Below are 18,950 nucleotides of genomic sequence, written 5' to 3'. Positions count from 1 at the left end.
AGAATGTTGCTCCTGGTGACATCACACTAGGAAATTACCCAGCAACCACTGGGAAAAAACTCATCTAATGTCACAATAATTTTCATTCCACAAATAAAAATATATGACAGTGATTTTATTTCATTGAATTAATATTTAGAATGAAAAAAGTTGTTTTTTTGTATAAATTATGCATAAACTTTGACTGGGATGAGTGCCCCTAGTGTGATGTCACTTCCTGTCATTTTTCTACGGATTTTTCAACATTTTCTCCACAAATACCTGCTCGACTGGTGTATAACTATAATACATATGTTCAACAGGTATAAATGCACAAAATAAGGTCAACATCAGAAAATTGTAAAAATCTATCATACGTCACTTTAAGATAAGAGAATCTTTATTTGTCCCACAATGTACAATTCAAGAACAGCAGTAGAATAGGGACATCTGCTACGCATGACCAACCAGGAAGTGAAATAATAACCTTCCATAACCGACAAACGATGGAAAACTAGGGTCTTTTAGCAAATCTGGCTTTAGTGAAACGGGTCATATTCCCCACATGCAGCAGAGGCAGAGGAGGCCGACTGTCGAGTGAAGGGAAAGCCTCTTTTAACACTGGCAGACTCTCGTCAGCTGCCTGTGCCCCGGGCGAGCACCGGGATCCTGCCTCCTCCAAAACGCCGAGCTCCCCACGCCGTCCCGCTCCGAGATGGCGCCACAATCTTCCTGACAGGACATGACATTTCACTCGGCTCGGAGCGCAGAGAACGTCGTGACAGCCTCCCGCCGAGTCCCACAAGAGGCGCAGCCCAGGTCCGACCGGGGCGTCTGTCACCTCGCAAGACTAAAGTTCAAAACCTGATAAAACAAAAGGCAAAAGCCAGCGGGAGGAGCGGCGTCGGGAAAGGCGTAAACAAGCACAGCAGCATGCGATGCACGATAAAGTGGAAAGATGTAGGGCTTTGAGTGAGGAAATCAACAAAATAAATATAAGACACTTTCAATCATCTAGACTTGTCCCTGTAGCGTGGATTGACATTTTTCTGTTTCCATTTTTGTTTGTTAATGGTTTGGTTAATGGTTAATGGTGCTTTTGTTAAACAGTGGTTTTAGGAATAAAAGCAGAAACTAGATTTCCCAAAAATCTTGGCTGGAAATGATTACATTGAATAAATTAAGGATCACGCTCGGCATTATTTGGTCCTAAATTGAGCACATTTTAATTCCTATGTGGACTTGGTTTGGTCTTGTTCTAGTCTTTGTTTAGTCCTGATTTATTCAGTTTTAATTTGGGTGTAATCCTGATTTAGTAGTCACTTTTTTATATTATTAAAACATTTTAGAGCTGGGTTAGTCTAATTCCGGGATATTCTCTAATTTTGATGTGTGGAATGTAAAAGTGTGAGCTCTCCCAAAGTACCAACCGCCACAAGATTTTCTGACATAAAATGCTGAAAAATATGACTAAAACTGCACGTTATGGCATAAAAATGTTCAGTAAACTGGATATATAAACCAAATATGTTTGACTTATTTCTTTCAAATCAATGAGAATATTTCTTAAATTTAATAATAACCCGCAATTAGACTAACCCAGCTCTAAAATGACAATAAACCATTAAAAAAGTGACTAGATTTGCCTCTAAAAACACTCAAACTGCAGCTTTCGTCCCACAGTTTGAGAAAGACGTTCGTAGATCACGCCTGCTCTCGCGTCTTTCACCCCTGTTGCATACTAATAGAATCTAACTGAAGTAAGACAGTTGGAAAGAAAAAAAAAAACACGTTAAAATGTAAAGTATGTGTAAACAACCGCCGCAGCAGCCGCAGCAGCAGCAGCAGCGACGCGCTACAAAGCTAAAGTTAGCCCTTTAAGTCTGCTCGCTCCCCTTCCTCGTCCCCGCAGCGAGGAGGCCCCTGTTTTGTTTCCCCCGCACATCACACATCATCAAAGCGCGCCGCGTTCCGGGCTCCCAACAAGAGCCGCGTGCCGTCGCCGCCGTGCATTCTGGGATGGATTATCGTTGCCTTAAGTCCTCCGCCCTCGTAGCAGTCGGTGTGGGCACTGCCTTGTTCCGTCTGGTGGTAAACAGCCGCGCCGGAGAGACACATGTCAAAAACAAAAGGAGAACGTTGTGAGGGAAAAGATATATCGGGGCGACGGTTTGAATTTTAAATAGACACCGGGAGAGGCTGAGAAACACTGCGAATATCTGCGCCCCAAAAAACGGGAAGGCATCTGGATATAGGCTGTTTTCGTGTGCAGGGAAATGTGGAAGTGGTTAGAGGTTCGATCCCAGCTCACACTTCCAAATAAATAGTGTTTCGGTGCCTTTATTTAGCATTAGGCCGCAGTTATTTTATTACTTGGTTTACGGATTTTTAAATGAAATATATTGCACAGGTGGACGAAATATAAATATAATTTCAATTTCAAAAGATGTTTTCTTCCCGGTTTGCCCAAAACGCACCACAGGAGGAGGGGTGGAGGCGGCGCGCAGGTGAGTGTAACAGTAGATTTAGTGTGTTTTAGACGGATAGAACTGACGCTTAAGTGTCCACCCTCCCCCACCCACCCAGTCACGGCAAAACCTGCTGAAGAAAATGTGGTAAACGGGTTTAAAATGTGCATTTGTGATATAAAGGCGCGCAGCAGCAGGAAGACGGGCGCCCGCGCTCTCGCCGGGGCCGCGCGCAGGAACGGCGCCGGTCCGTCACAACAATGCTTTCCAAAATAAATGACTCCCGCAGGAGTTTGGCGAGACATTGCTTCACGCGCTCTTATCCTTTGACTTGATACCGCTTTTTACATTTAATTTAATGCTATTTTGCGTTTTCGGCGGTACTTTGTAAAAACATTTTTTATAATAATTTATTTTATTTATATTGTATAAATCAATAATCTAAGTGCGGCGGATCCGTAAACCAAGTAATAAAATAACTAAGGCCTTAGCAAGTGTTGAGCGAATGAATAATGAAATGCTAGGCGTCCTTGAGTGTCCAAAAGGCACATTTACTATTAATTCATTCATTTTTATTAGACCTAAGGATTTCTGTAGTTCCAAAAAATGTTAACAGTGTACAGTAGATGCAAGGATATCTCTATTATTACAGACGACAGTACGCTACGCACTGAACCGGCCCCGTAAGTTCTACATTTACCGCACGTTTAATCATCTTCTTCCATCGTAACCTCGTGTGGGAAACGTTCTGGTGCGAGACAGACCTCGCGGAACGGTTCTGAGCCTGAGGAAAGGTGTGATGCAACAGTCAAACGCGTGCTAAATGCGCTAATCAGGGGAAAAATTGCATCGTTGGGCACTAATCTGAGGCTAATCTGCTTTTTATATGTTTCCAAAATGTGGCCCGAGATGAAAAATAAAGCCTATAAACAAGTTATTTATTTGTAAATTCAACGTGTCATCTTTCAGACAATAAAGATGTGTAAAATATGTATAAAGAAGTGTAAAGCAGGATCACAATGGTACGTTCCTTTGATTTAATAACAGTGGAAGTGCATAAGTTGCACTTCCATAAGGCAAAGGAGCACATAATGCTCTTTGCATAAGAGCATTATGTGCTCCTTTGCATTCTATTTTGAAGTATAGGAACTTATCTTATGGCTTTTAAACTGGAATTGACTGTAAGCGTTCCTCGGTTGCTTGTTCTGTCGTGTTGACGTTTGATTGACAGGCGAGAGGTCGAGTCATTCTTGGACGTCACGGCGCTCGCAGGCTCCGGGCGACTTGTCAAAGATTGTCAAACGAGCGACGCGGTTTCGGCGCGCGCTTTTCGCCAGAGTCCAAAGAGTTGTGTTAAAACTGAGCCATTGTGTTATTTGGATATTGATTGAGGACTAAGGCCAACAATGCAGTATCTTCCATGTAAAATGATTTAAAATGGTCAAAAAAGTTGTCCGTGCAGATTTTTAGACGTCCAGGTAGGTTCCGTAGCAAAAGAAAATGTAATTCTGTCAACAATTTAAGACTGATGACATTTTTTCAACAGGGCTAAACCTAAATAAAAGAACCTAAAGGGAACAATAGTGCTAATCAGACTATGTTAATATGGGCCTGTTAATGAGCACCTAAGGACTTGGTTTACGGATCCGCCGCACTTAGATTATTGATTTCTACAATATAAATCAAATAAATTATTATGTTTTTTTTTTTAATAAAGTACTGCTGACAAGGCAAAATAGCATTAAATGATATATAAAAAGCGGTATTAAGTCAAAAGATAAGAGCGCGTGAAGCAATTTTTCCTGCGGGAGTCTGTGACGGAGCGAGTCTGTCCCTGCGCGCGGACCCGGGAGAGCATGTGAAGCCGCGCGCGCCCGTTTCCTTGTCTGCTCGGCGCAGCGCTGACTCCTTTAAATCGCAAATACACATTTTAAACCCGTTTACATTTTCTTCAGTGCGTTTTGCCGTGACTAAGGCTACACACTTAGAAGCGTCTGTTCTACCAACGCAAAACACGCTAAATCTACTGTTACACTCACCTGCGCGCCGCGTCTCCCCCCTCCTCCTCCCGTGGTCCGTTTTGTGTAAACCCGGAAGAAAAAATCTATTGAAATTGAAATGATATTTATATTTATATTCAGCCCGCCTGTTCAATATATTTCATTTAGAAATCCGTAAACCAAGTAATAAAATAACTGCAGCCTAATGGAGCTCAACATCTTCGAAGTTTGGCGTGGTTCTGGAAGTAAATTTCTCATTCATTTTTTACCTTAGAAAGTCAGAAAATTTAAATATTAAGGGTTAAAAGGCGTGAGCAGCTATATCGCTAGCTAATGTCCGTGACACGGTTGTTTTCAGTCCAAGAAACTAGGTCTCGTGCTCATTACTTACCATACAGCCCCCAGCACGCTTTTCAACATGAATACTTAATCTTTTTCAGAATCTCTATGGGAAAAATGAATGGAAATTTGACCATTTTGCTAAATATGACTCAGGTGACAGTTAGAGTAGTTCAATAGAGTTAACAACAGCAGAAGAAGCTCGTCGAGTAGTGAAACGTCCTCACCTCAAACTTTCTACTGTCAAAAATGTGGTGAAAACATGAATAATATGGAAAGTAAAACATTCCCTGATCTATGAAATGCAATGACCTCTAACTGTTGCTGGTCTAACAATCTTTTACAGAGCGTTTGAGCGTCTGAAAAAGTGCAAAAAAAAGAGATTAGTGGATGTAATCCCTCATTCGTCCTGGGACGGCCCACGCTAGAGAAAGTACTCATCTGGACAGTGGTTTCAAACTGAGACATTTCCACTGCTGTTCAGAAGTCATTTTCAATCTGAAGGCACTGGTTTGAGAAACAAGGAGTTATACTATTAGCAGGAAATCAGTGTTGGCAAAGAAGGAACGAGGGAGAGAACAACTTGGGCCATGATGTAACAAAGACTTGAGCAGTTTCAAGCTTTAACTCTATTGGAAAAAAATATTGACTGACTTTTTTTTTAACCGTACATGAGACTATTACATTACCTTTATTTATTTAAATCAGAACTAAGTAACTTTGGCAAAACCGCTCCCCCTGCTGCTCCCTAAAGACAACACATGGTCAGAAAATAGACGTAAAAGCTTATTTTCCCCCCAATTTTCCTCCTTTTTTCTTTCTTTCTCATAATAAGATGTAGAATCACATACATAAGCATTTCATTTTGCCAACATAAAAAAAAGAGCCAGATTTAACCAAGAGAGTTGTCTTCGGATCGACGTGGGCAGATGTCGCGAGGCTGTTTTTTTCCGCCCGGAGACAGCAGGGGGCGACAGCGGCCGCTCCAAACGCCCCGCGGACTCACGTTTAACCGTCGCGGGGACTCGCAAAGACGTCCAACGAGGTGAAAATGTGACTCGGTTCTGCTCTAAACGCAGAATCCATTCGGCGCGCGTGGTTGTCTAACAGCACGGGGGCCATATTGGTGAGGGCTGACACGTGTTGGTCCGGAGCTCTTTATCCCGGCGGGGGGGCGGAGCGGCCATATTGTGGTGTTGACAGGAGGCGCTGTGTTCGCGGCAGGGTCCTGGTGCTCAGATGGGATTTCATATGGAAGTCTGGGCTGGAAGTAACAGCTCCAAATCAACCGAGTCCGTGGTTTAACCTCTCCCGGCTGCTCTGGGCTCCCGGTGCTGTGAGGATCGGGAATGAGTATTGATTCAGAAATAAGGGAATAAACCGACCAGAAATATGTGGTGCACACTTTTTTTTAGAAAGATGAGCTGTTTGCAAACACACGCCTGTGACCTTGAGATGTTTGTCGGTTGGAATGGCAATGCTTTAAGACATAAACGTGCTTAAACAATGAGTTGCACAAACTAAATCAATATTATATTTATGTTTGCTTGTTTTTTCTACCTGATGACCTTTTGTGGGTGTCAATATTCATCCTTCTCGTTGAATAATTTGTGCTGAATTTTTACATTTTAAAGGTTATTGCAATTGATTCATTGGAAATTCTGGAAAATAGTGCTTTAGTTAAGGGAAGTCGGTGATAACACATTGGGGTTTCCTTGTGTACACTGCCTTGAAATAGTGATAAACAAATTAAACTAACTAATATTCATTATATTTTACTTACACATTTGAGTGTCTTAAGCACATCAAGTTGGAATAATCATACAGTTTTAACCGTTAGTCAGTGCAGTGATTCGTTCCTGAGAAAATATACGCAGCCATTTTTGTTTAAAGGTCCACGAGATTATCTTTCTTGGAGGGTTTCATATGCCAAATATACTTTTTTCAGGTTGTTAGTGGTAAGTCCTTTCCCCTCTGAGCCTCAGAAATCACTCCAGTTCCCGTGGCAATTCCCTCTGCTGCCAGTAGATGGAGTTCTAACACAAATCCTGATGAAGGAACGCTTCACAGATATAAAGTAATAAATACTTTCATTATTATGTTCAGTTCTAAAACAGGAGATGCCACTTGGAAGTACTCAAAAGCATGTTTAAAGAACGCAATACAGATGATTTAAAGTGACGTATGATTTTTATATATTTTCCAATTTTGAATTTATTTGGTGTATTTGTACAGGTTGTACATATAAATTATAGTTTTACACCAATCAAGTACTTATTTGCGGAGAAAATCTGTTGTAAAGACAGGAAGTGACATCACACTAGGGACACAAAGTTTATGCATAATTTACACAAAGAAACATTATCTAAAACCTTAATTCAACATATGAATTCACTCTCATAAATTAGTATTTGTCAAATAAAAGAAATTGTGATATTAGACGAGTTTTTGACCAGTGTTTTCTGGGTAATTTCCTAGTGTGACGTCATCAATTACAAACAGGAAGTGAAATTATAAACCAAAAAAATGTGCTGTTCTGTGACAAAATTTGTATCATTTTTTGCAAAATTCAAAACATATTTCTTAACTGCATTTTAGTTCATTGACTCTGTCCGAGGCACTTTAATGTCAATCTTTGGAACATTCCAGGCAAAGCATCGCCATGGAGATGAGCATGCGCTTGAACCCTCCACCAGAAAAGCAACATAGTGCACCTTTAAGTGTGAAAAATGCAAATGCAAACGTAAAACACATGTTAATCCTTTAGCTTCACGTGCAAATGGTACGTGTCCGTGTGTAGAAATAACCTTCAGTCCCTCCACCTATATGTTAATGACTGCTGCAGCACCATTCTCTGCGCTAAGTTTAAAAATAAAGCCCAGGATCCTCCCAAAATCCCGTCAGGAGCGCACGGGGACATGACAAATAGTGCGCCGGCGTTGTATGTGTTTGTCGCCCTCCTCCCTCACCTGTCCTTGCCTCGTCTTTTGACTTTGAAAACTTTTCTGTCTCTCTTCCCTCTTCTCCGGTGTCAAAACTTGTGTTTACCTTTTTTTTCCCTGGCGCTCGCTGCGATGCTCCGGCCCCCGTCCTCTCCGCTCGGCATCCGTCTGCGGCTCCACCAGGCTTCTGCAGCTTCGTTCCTCCGGCGTCGTCGCCATTTTGGTCAGGTACGCCCACCCGCTGCCTCCCTCGCGCCCGTCGCATCACGTTTTTTTAAATCCGCAGGGAGAATACGGCACGAAAACAGTGAATATATATCGGAATTAAGAGTCTTTTCTCTGCGTAATGCAAACGACGAGGTGGAAAACTGTTTCCTTTTTTGGGGGGAATGTTGACGTTATCTGTTTGAAAGAGTGTCGACTGCAGTACAATCTTAAATAACTAAATAAATATGCAGTAGTTTTAAAGATGTGGTCCGCGTGAAGTTGCAGGAAAAATGAAAATATCATCCAATCTTTGATAAAGCATGAATTTGAATTAAAATGTGAATCGCTCTTAATAAACTTATTTTTTGGTAAATAAGTTTTAGTTCAGGCTTTGTTAAAGAGGCGATTAAAAGAGTAGTGATAAGTAAAGTAGTATGAAATGAAAAGGGCTTATATTTGTTGTGTGTTTTTACAGTTATACTTTGTAAACGCACACACCAAACAAACCAGAGCTAAAACGTTGCATTTTCCAGAATTAAAAAGCCTCTGGCAAGTTGGCAACAGCACCGAGCAACCAAACACCACTTTTGCTTTGCCACATTCATCCTCTTGAAGCTTTGTTCGCTCCACAAATGTAAATATATAAATATATAATATCTATTTTGCATTGTTTAAATCATTTTGTAGCATAAAACTGAAATGAACACAGATTTATAATGGATCATGCGTTTCATATTGAAGTTGTATATGAACTGCACCAGAAAAATGACAGTTCCGTCCACATTTTCAACTTTTTTCTTTAACGTTACCGATACAAACGTCTAAGTTGTGCAAGGTCTGAAGATAAAAAGCCCTTTTGCATTTGGCCTTAAAGTTTGCAGAGCCTGTATTGATTGTTTACAATTGACCGTCACAGGTTTTTTTCCTTCAAACTCAATTATAAAGCTTTTTAGTTCTGCACAATGAACAAAACAATGGGAAAAAACACACTATTTTGAAAACCTAATTTCAACTTCAGTCAGTTTAACTGTAATTTGTGAAATGTCTTGATTGAAGTCTTTTGAAGTTTTGATTAGTTTTCCGCTAAATTCAAACCCTGAAAATGTTCATGTTTTAGCACAATCTTAACTTAACAAGTTAAACGTAAACATTGAATATTTGAATTTTGAGAGGACAATCTGAAATAAACTCCTAATGCCGTGATGTTTGACAATATTACCATTCAAACGTTTTAATTATTTAGTTATAAGAAATGAAATGCAGAGTTTGGTCGTCAGTTACATTTACACTGCTTAAATAACGTATTTTAAAACCATATTTTTACATGATTAATGTATAGTTTTGGGGTCAAGTCTTGGAGAGACATAATTTTCAAACCGCGAAAGGCGGAAGTGGATATTTAAATCCGTCAAACAGCAATATTTTGGAACAATGCTAATATTCACATTCATTTACTAGCCTTGCACAGCTTAAGAACAGCTATTTCAGACAGAAAAGTGACGTTTGTTGATAAAATGTTATATAATTACATGCAGACAGCGCGCGGAGGTCTGATTTTGACAGAGTTCAACATTTACAATACAAAATGTGTCTATTTCACAAGAAAAAGTGTTATGGGTAATGCAGCATGAATTAAATCACATTGTTTTTTGCTTCGACAAAGTAATATTAGTTAAAGGATTTGCTACTTTTCCTTAAAGCCTCATTACGTTACATTCCACCCAATATTCTGACATAAAAAGCACATTCATATCATAACAGAAGCTTTTATTGTAGTCCTTTTATCAGCTGAGATGTTAAGAAAAGTGCAGTTTTGATTATACTCCGCCCACCTCCTTGTGTGCGTTTCAGTGTTTTGTCCTCGCGTGGTGGGCGTCGCCGTGGCTCGATACGACTTCAGCTCCAGAGACACACGAGAGCTGTCGCTGCTTCAAGGAGACAGCATCAAAATATTCACCAAACTGTCCAACGGCTGGTGGAAGGGAGAAGTGGACGGGCGGGTAAGTCCTTTGTCATTTTGTACTCGGAAAGCCACCGACATTTTCCTCTTATCATTCTTTTTGTTGAGTTTAAATGCGTAAGATGAAACCCAAATGACCAGACCACCGCAGTGTTGTGATTGCAGGAGAATAAAAATCACTCAAACATACAATATACAATCAAACTTGGGACGATTATTAAACGAGAAGGGCAAACAATAATGTGTCTTTAATGATAAATAAATACATGTTCTGACAGCTTAACAATGGATCATCTATAAGAAATAAGTAATGAGTACATAGTTTGGCTCAGAGGTCAATATATTGAATCAAAGATAATATAAACTGGGGGTCTCCAACCTGCAGCGGCCCCATTTGGAGTAGCTCGCGAAGGGATTTAAAAAACATACCTAAAGTGTTTGCCCAATCAAATCCATCGTTGGCCCCCCCTCTTCCTGCACAAAACATTATTATTATTTGTCAATTAGCCGTCAATCAAACGATTACACTGCCATCCATGTGCAGCAGCATGAGCTTTATATAAAGAGAGGGTATCGGACCCCCTGAACCCCCCAGAACATGAGTAGCGCACGGTTGATTTGTTCTAGACACACAAAGATATTGCTGTAACTTTAGAACTGCATGGACTTTCTTTTGTGTACTTTTTCATGTGTGTAACATACTTTCTTTCGTGTACTTTTTCATGTGTGTAACACTTTCTTTCGTGTACTTTTTCATGTGTGTAACATACTTTCTTTCGTGTACTTTTTCATGTGTGTAACATACTTTCTTTTGTGTACTTTTTCCATGCGTGTAACATACTTTCTTTTGTGTACTTTTTCATGTGTGTAACATACTTTCTTTCGTGTACTTTTCCATGTGTGTATGTAGCATGTGTGTCACAAGTTTACAAGTGGATAAATACAGGTAACAATGTGTTGTTATTGGGCTAGATCAGAAGTGCTAGATGCGGCTCTCGGAACAGAGTGAGTAGGAGACAATAATTACGTGTGCAGGTACCATATATTGAATTGACATATAAACATAAAAATATACAAGAATGGCCATTCATTACTATTTACAAGATAGGGATAGAAGAAGATATGTACATCGTAAAGTTCAATCTCAAAAAATCATCCACACAAAGTGTCCTCAGCGTGTGTCACGCTGAATTGTAAAGTGCAGTGTGGTTTCAAATTGTTCATTAAGCAACAGTACAATGTTCTTTGGAAAGTTCTAAAAGTGTGGCTACAGGAGCCTCCTACCGGCCCGACCAGAGCAGGTGGAGTCCTTGTGGAGTCCGGGCTTGTGAAGCTTTAGGCAGTCTGGATCAGTTTGGATCAGTTTGGATCAGTCTGGATCAGTCTGACTCTTTCCTAGCTCGCCATCCAATCTGGCCTGTGCAATAACAGGACCAAATAGATAATCATGTGCACATCATAAATAAATAAACTAGTTTCAATCATCAATATCGGTGTTAAATATTGTAAATTATTAAAGTGAACCATTTACAATATAATAAATAACATTAGATTAGTAAAATAGCTCATCAAGTTCAGTCATGTACTTAAACAGTGTATTGAATAAATATCAATCAAAAGTAAAGTGCATAAGGTGCTTCAAATGGAACAACAATCATTAAGTTGGACTTTAAAGTGCTTCCAGATACATTTACAAACAATCAATAAATTATCAATAAATAGTGTTCATATTTAAGTAACAATGAGAGTAATTTCATTTCGTTTGACAATATAATATTTGAGGAAATGGGCAATAAAGATGATGCTAACTAGCCCATTCAAACCAATGGGCGCGGCTAAGCTAAGCAGCACACTCACCAGTTTTGACGTTAATATAAGATCTAAATAAGATGATCTGGGTCCAGTAGTCGACTCCTAAGATGCGGGACAGTAAATGCATTAAGTAGATTAAACCAACATAATGAAATTCGGAAGATCTGTGGCCATTTATCGTACCTGTAGCGCAACCCGAATTCCCCGACCGGCATTTACCGAGCCGCAACTCATTTCCTGTTTATATGCCGACGATTGGCGGCGCAGCGCCACGTGACCGGCTGACGCACGGCGCAACAGCGTGATGACGTAATGAGCCGAAAGAGAGAGTGCGAAGAGCGCGCAAACGGGAGATCCGCGTTTCTCACCTGGGTTACATGTAACATACTTTCTTTTGTGTACTTTTTCATGTGTAACATACTTTCATTCGTGTACTTTTTCATGTGTGTAACATACTTTCTTTTGTGTACTTTTTCCATGCGTGTAACATACTTTCTTTCGTGTACTTTTTCATGTGTGTAACATACTTTCTTTCGTGTACTTTTTCATGTGTGTAACATACTTTCTTTCGTGTACTTTTTCATGTGTAACATACTTTCTTACGTGTACTTTTTCATGTGTGTAATTCTTTCGTGTACTTTTCCATGCGTGTAACATACTTTCTTTCGTGTACTTTTTCATGTGTAACATACTTTCTTACGTGTACTTTTTCATGTGTGTAATATACTTTCTTTCGTGTACTTTTCCATGTGTGTAACATACTTTCTTTCGTGTACTTGTTCATGTGTGTAACATACTTTCTTTCGTGTACTTTTCCATGCGTGTAACATACTTTCTTTTGTGTACTTTTCCATGCGTGTAACATACTTTCTTTCGTGTACTTTTCCATGCGTGTAACATACTTTCTTTCGTGTACTTTTCCATGCGTGTAACATACTTTCTTACGTGTACTTTTCCATGTGTGTAACATACTTTCATACGTGTACTTTTTCATGCGTGTAACATACTTTCTTTCATGTACTTTTTCATGCGTGTAACATACTTTCTTACATGTACTTTTCCATGCGTGTAACATACTTTCTTTCGTGTACTTTTCCATGCGTGTAACATACTTTCTTTCGTGTACTTTTCCATGCGTGTAACATACTTTCTTTCGTGTACTTTTCCATGCGTGTAACATACTTTCTTCCGTGTACTTTTCCATGCGTGTAACATACTTTCTTTCGTGTAATTTTTCATGCGTGTAACATACTTTCTTACGTGTACTTTTTCATGCGTGTAACATACTTTCTTTCGTGTACTTTTCCATGCGTGTAACATACTTTCTTACGTGTACTTTTTCATGCGTGTAACATACTTTCTTACGTGTACTTTTTCATGCGTGTAACATACTTTCTTTCGTGTACTTTTCCATGCGTGTAACATACTTTCTTACGTGTACTTTTTCATGCGTGTAACATACTTTCTTACGTGTACTTTTTCATGCGTGTAACATTCTTTCTTTTGTGTACTTTTTCATGCTTGTAACATACTTTCTTTCGTGTACTTTTTCATGTGTGTAACATACTTTCTTTTGTGTACTTTTTCCATGCGTGTAACATACTTTCTTTTGTGTACTTTTTCATGTGTGTAACATACTTTCTTTCGTGTACTTTTTCATGGGTGTAACATACTTTCTTACGTGTACTTTTTCATGCGTGTAACATACTTTCTTTCGTGTACTTTTCCATGTGTGTAACATACTTTCTTTCGTGTACTTTTCCATGCGTGTAACATACTTTCTTACGTGTACTTTGTCATGCGTGTAACATACTTTCTTACGTGTACTTTTTCATGCGTGTAACATACTTTCTTACGTGTACTTTTTCATGCGTGTAACATACTTTCTTTTGTGAACTTTTTCATGCGTGTAACAAACTTTCTTTCGTGTACTTTTTCATGTGTGTAACATACTTTCTTAAGTGTACTTTTCCATGTGTGTAACATACTTTCTTTTGTGTACTTTTCCATGTGTGTAACATACTTTCTTTCGTGTACTTTTCCATGCGTGTAACATACTTTCTTTCGTGTACTTTTTCATGCGTGTAACATACTTTCTTACGTGTACTTTTTCATGCGTGTAACATACTTTCTTTCGTGTACTTTTTCATGCGTGTAACATACTTTCTTTCGTGTACTTTTTCATGCGTGTAACATACTTTCTTACGTGTACTTTTTCATGCGTGTAACATACTTTTTTACGTGTACTTTTTCATGCGTGTAACATACTTTCTTACGTGCACTTTTTCATGCGTGTAACATACTTTCTTTCGTGTACTTTTTCATGCGTGTAACATACTTTCTTTCGTGTACTTTTCCATGCGTGTAACATACTTTCTTTCATGTACTTTTCCATGCGTGTAACATACTTTCTTTCGAGTACTTTTTCATGTGTGTAAAATACTTTCTTACGTGTACTTTTTTATGTGTGTAAAATACTTTCTTACGTGTACTTTTTCATGCGTGTAACATACTTTCTTTCGTGTACTTTTCCATGCGTGTAACATACTTTCTTACGTGTACTTTTTCATGCGTGTAACATACTTTCTTTCGTGTACTTTTCCATGCGTGTAACATACTTTCTTACGTGTACTTTTTCATGCGTGTAACATACTTTCTTACGTGTACTTTTTCATGCGTGTAACATTCTTTCTTTTGTGTACTTTTTCATGCTTGTAACATACTTTCTTTCGTGTACTTTTTCATGTGTGTAACATACTTTCTTTTGTGTACTTTTTCCATGCGTGTAACATACTTTCTTTTGTGTACTTTTTCATGTGTGTAACATACTTTCTTTCGTGTACTTTTTCATGGGTGTAACATACTTTCTTACGTGTACTTTTTCATGCGTGTAACATACTTTCTTTCGTGTACTTTTCCATGTGTGTAACATACTTTCTTTCGTGTACTTTTCCATGCGTGTAACATACTTTCTTAAGTGTACTTTGTCATGCGTGTAACATACTTTCTTACGTGTACTTTTTCATGCGTGTAACATACTTTCTTACGTGTACTTTTTCATGCGTGTAACATACTTTCTTTTGTGAACTTTTTCATGCGTGTAACAAACTTTCTTTCGTGTACTTTTTCATGTGTGTAACATACTTTCTTAAGTGTACTTTTCCATGTGTGTAACATACTTTCTTTTGTGTACTTTTCCATGTGTGTAACATACTTTCTTTCGTGTACTTTTCCATGCGTGTAACATACTTTCTTTTGTGTACTTTTCCATGTGTGTAACATACTTTCTTTCGTGTACTTTTCCATGCGTGTAACATACTTTCTTTCGTGTACTTTTTCATGCGTGTAACATACTTTCTTACGTGTACTTTTTCATGCGTGTAACATACTTTCTTTCGTGTACTTTTTCATGCGTGTAACATACTTTCTTTCGTGTACTTTTTCATGCGTGTAACATACTTTCTTACGTGTACTTTTTCATGCGTGTAACATACTTTTTTACGTGTACTTTTTCATGCGTGTAACATACTTTCTTACGTGCACTTTTTCATGCGTGTAACATACTTTCTTTCGTGTACTTTTTCATGCGTGTAACATACTTTCTTTCGTGTACTTTTCCATGCGTGTAACATACTTTCTTTCATGTACTTTTCCATGCGTGTAACATACTTTCTTTCGAGTACTTTTTCATGTGTGTAAAATACTTTCTTACGTGTACTTTTTTATGTGTGTAAAATACTTTCTTACGTGTACTTTTTCATGCGTGTAACATACTTTCTTTCGTGTACTTTTCCATGCGTGTAACATACTTTCTTACGTGTACTTTTTCATGCGTGTAACATACTTTCTTTCGTGTACTTTTCCATGCGTGTAACATACTTTCTTACGTGTACTTTTTCATGCGTGTAACATACTTTCTTACGTGTACTTTTTCATGCGTGTAACATTCTTTCTTTTGTGTACTTTTTCATGCTTGTAACATACTTTCTTTCGTGTACTTTTTCATGTGTGTAACATACTTTCTTTTGTGTACTTTTTCCATGCGTGTAACATACTTTCTTTTGTGTACTTTTTCATGTGTGTAACATACTTTCTTTCGTGTACTTTTTCATGGGTGTAACATACTTTCTTACGTGTACTTTTTCATGCGTGTAACATACTTTCTTTCGTGTACTTTTCCATGTGTGTAACATACTTTCTTTCGTGTACTTTTCCATGCGTGTAACATACTTTCTTAAGTGTACTTTGTCATGCGTGTAACATACTTTCTTACGTGTACTTTTTCATGCGTGTAACATACTTTCTTACGTGTACTTTTTCATGCGTGTAACATACTTTCTTTTGTGAACTTTTTCATGCGTGTAACAAACTTTCTTTCGTGTACTTTTTCATGTGTGTAACATACTTTCTTAAGTGTACTTTTCCATGTGTGTAACATACTTTCTTTTGTGTACTTTTCCATGTGTGTAACATACTTTCTTTCGTGTACTTTTCCATGCGTGTAACATACTTTCTTTCGTGTACTTTTTCATGCGTGTAACATACTTTCTTACGTGTACTTTTTCATGCGTGTAACATACTTTCTTTCGTGTACTTTTTCATGCGTGTAACATACTTTCTTTCGTGTACTTTTTCATGCGTGTAACATACTTTCTTACGTGTACTTTTTCATGCGTGTAACATACTTTTTTACGTGTACTTTTTCATGCGCGTAACATACTTTCTTACGTGCACTTTTTCATGCGTGTAACATACTTTCTTTCGTGTACTTTTTCATGCGTGTAACATACTTTCTTTCGTGTACTTTTCCATGCGTGTAACATACTTTCTTTCATGTACTTTTCCATGCGTGTAACATACTTTCTTTCGAGTACTTTTTCATGTGTGTAAAATACTTTCTTACGTGTACTTTTTTATGTGTGTAAAATACTTTCTTACGTGAACTTTTTCATGCGTGTAACATACTTTATTTCATGTACTTTTCCATGCGTGTAACATACTTTCTTTCGTGTACTTTTCCATGTGTGTAACATACTTTCTTACGTTTACTTTTCCATGCGTGTAACATATTTTCTTTTGTGTACTTTTTCATGCGTGTAACATTCTTTCTTACGTGTACTTTTCCATGCGTGTAACATACTTTCCTACGTGTACTTTTTCATGTGTGTAACATACTTTCTTTTGTGTACTTTTTCATGTGTGTAACATACTTTCTTACGTGTACTTTTTCATGTGTGTAACATACTTTCTTACGTGTACTTTTCCATGCGTGTAACATACTTTCTTTCATGTACTTTTTCATGCGTGTAACATACTTTCTTACATGTACTTTTCCATGCGTGTAACATACTTTCTTTCGTGTACTTTTTCATGTGTGTAACATACTTTCTTTCGTGTACTTTTCCATGCGTGTAACATACTTTCTTTCGTGTACTTTTCCATGCGTGTAACATACTTTCTTTCGTGTAATTTTTCATGCGTGTAACATACTTTCTTACGTGTAATTTTTCATGCGTGTAACATACTTTCTTTCGTGTACTTTTTCATGTGTGTAACATACTTTCTTTTGTGTACTTTTTCCATGCGTGTAACATACTTTCTTTCGTGTACTTTTTCATGTGTGTAACATACTTTCTTTCGTGTACTTTTTCATGGGTGTAACATACTTTCTTACGTGTACTTTTTCATGGGTGTAACATACTTTCTTACGTGTACTTTTTCATGGGTGTAACATACTTTCTTACGTGTACTCTTTCATGTGTGTAACATACTTTCTTTTGTGTACTTTTCCATGTGTGTAACATACTTTCTTTCGTGTACTTTTCCATGCGTGTAACATACTTTCTTACGTGTACTTTGTCATGCGTGTAACATACTTTCTTACGTGTACTTTTTCATGTGTGTAACATACTTTCTTTCGTGTACTTTTCCATGCGTGTAACATACTTTCTTTCGTGTACTTTTTCATGCGTGTAACATACTTTCTTTCGTGTACTTTTTCATGTGTGTAACAAACTTTCTTTCGTGTACTTTTTCATGTGTGTAACATACTTTCTTACGTGTACTTTTTCATGCGTGTAACATACTTTCTTTCGTGTACTTTTTCATGCGTGTAACATACTTTCTTTCGTGTACTTTTTCATGTGTGTAACATACTTTCTTACGTGTACTTTTTCATGCGTGTAACATACTTTCTTTCGTGTACTTTTTCATGCGTGTAACATACTTTCTTACGTGTACTTTTTCATGGGTGTAACATACTTTCTTACGTGTACTTTTTCATGGGTGTAACATACTTTCTTACGTGTACTTTTTCATGGGTGTAACATACTTTCTTACGTGTACTCTTTCATGTGTGTAACATACTTTCTTTTGTGTACTTTTCCATGTGTGTAACATACTTTCTTTCGTGTACTTTTCCATGCGTGTAACATACTTTCTTACGTGTACTTTGTCATGCGTGTAACATACTTTCTTACGTGTACTTTTTCATGTGTGTAACATACTTTCTTTCGTGTACTTTTCCATGCGTGTAACATACTTTCTTTCGTGTACTTTTTCATGCGTGTAACATACTTTCTTTCGTGTACTTTTTCATGTGTGTAACAAACTTTCTTTCGTGTACTTTTTCATGTGTGTAACATACTTTCTTACGTGTACTTTTTCATGCGTGTAACATACTTTCTTTCGTGTACTTTTTCATGCGTGTAACATACTTTCTTTCGTGTACTTTTTCATGTGTGTAACATACTTTCTTACGTGTACTTTTTCATGCGTGTAACATACTTTCTTTCGTGTACTTTTTCATGCGTGTAACATACTTTCTTACGTGTACTTTTCCATGCGTGTAACATACTTTCCTTCAGGTGGGCTGGTTTCCCTCGACCTACGTAGAAGAGGAGGATTGACGTCTTCTATTTTTCACGAAGGAAACTACGCTGGGTACTCACCTCCGACAGACTTTGAACGAGGCACATGTCCGATGGCAGAGCAGCAGCACTGGCCCCCCGCGGCATTATGGGAAATGCAACCATGGTAACCCCTGTCCCCGCCCCTCTTCCTCCTCCCTCTGTCCCGCGCTCACCTCGTCGCTTTATAGATGTCTCCATTGGCGAGTGTGAGCTTCAGGTTTCCACGGCGGGAAAGGCGGATCCTGCTGACCGGACGAAGCGCCTCTGCTGGTCGTACGAGGAACTGCACACGCCCAGTCAAGTGTTTTACAACTTTTGCGACAGGACGTGAT

General features: G+C 38.3%; 1 protein-coding gene across 1 annotated transcript in view; it reads left to right on the top strand.

The window, feature by feature from the left end:
• The window catches only part of LOC140355806 (guanine nucleotide exchange factor VAV3-like), an 81,286-nt gene extending 62,661 nt beyond the window's left edge, over positions 1-18,625 (top strand). The window contains exons 29-31 of the mRNA XM_072440450.1: positions 7,897-7,956; positions 9,787-9,935; positions 18,574-18,625. Coding sequence (XP_072296551.1) covers positions 7,897-7,956; positions 9,787-9,935; positions 18,574-18,615 — 251 coding nt within the window. The 3' untranslated portion in view covers positions 18,616-18,625. The remainder of the gene's footprint in view (positions 1-7,896; positions 7,957-9,786; positions 9,936-18,573) is intronic.
• The last annotated feature ends 325 nt before the right edge of the window (positions 18,626-18,950 follow it).

Source organism: Eucyclogobius newberryi, unplaced genomic scaffold (genome assembly GCF_026437365.1).
Source record: "Eucyclogobius newberryi isolate DKJ021-1_F unplaced genomic scaffold, fEucNew1.0.hap1 SCAF_12, whole genome shotgun sequence".
In the NCBI taxonomy this organism is placed as follows: Eukaryota; Metazoa; Chordata; class Actinopteri; order Gobiiformes; family Gobiidae; genus Eucyclogobius; species Eucyclogobius newberryi.
This window is presented reverse-complemented; position numbering and strand designations above follow the sequence as displayed.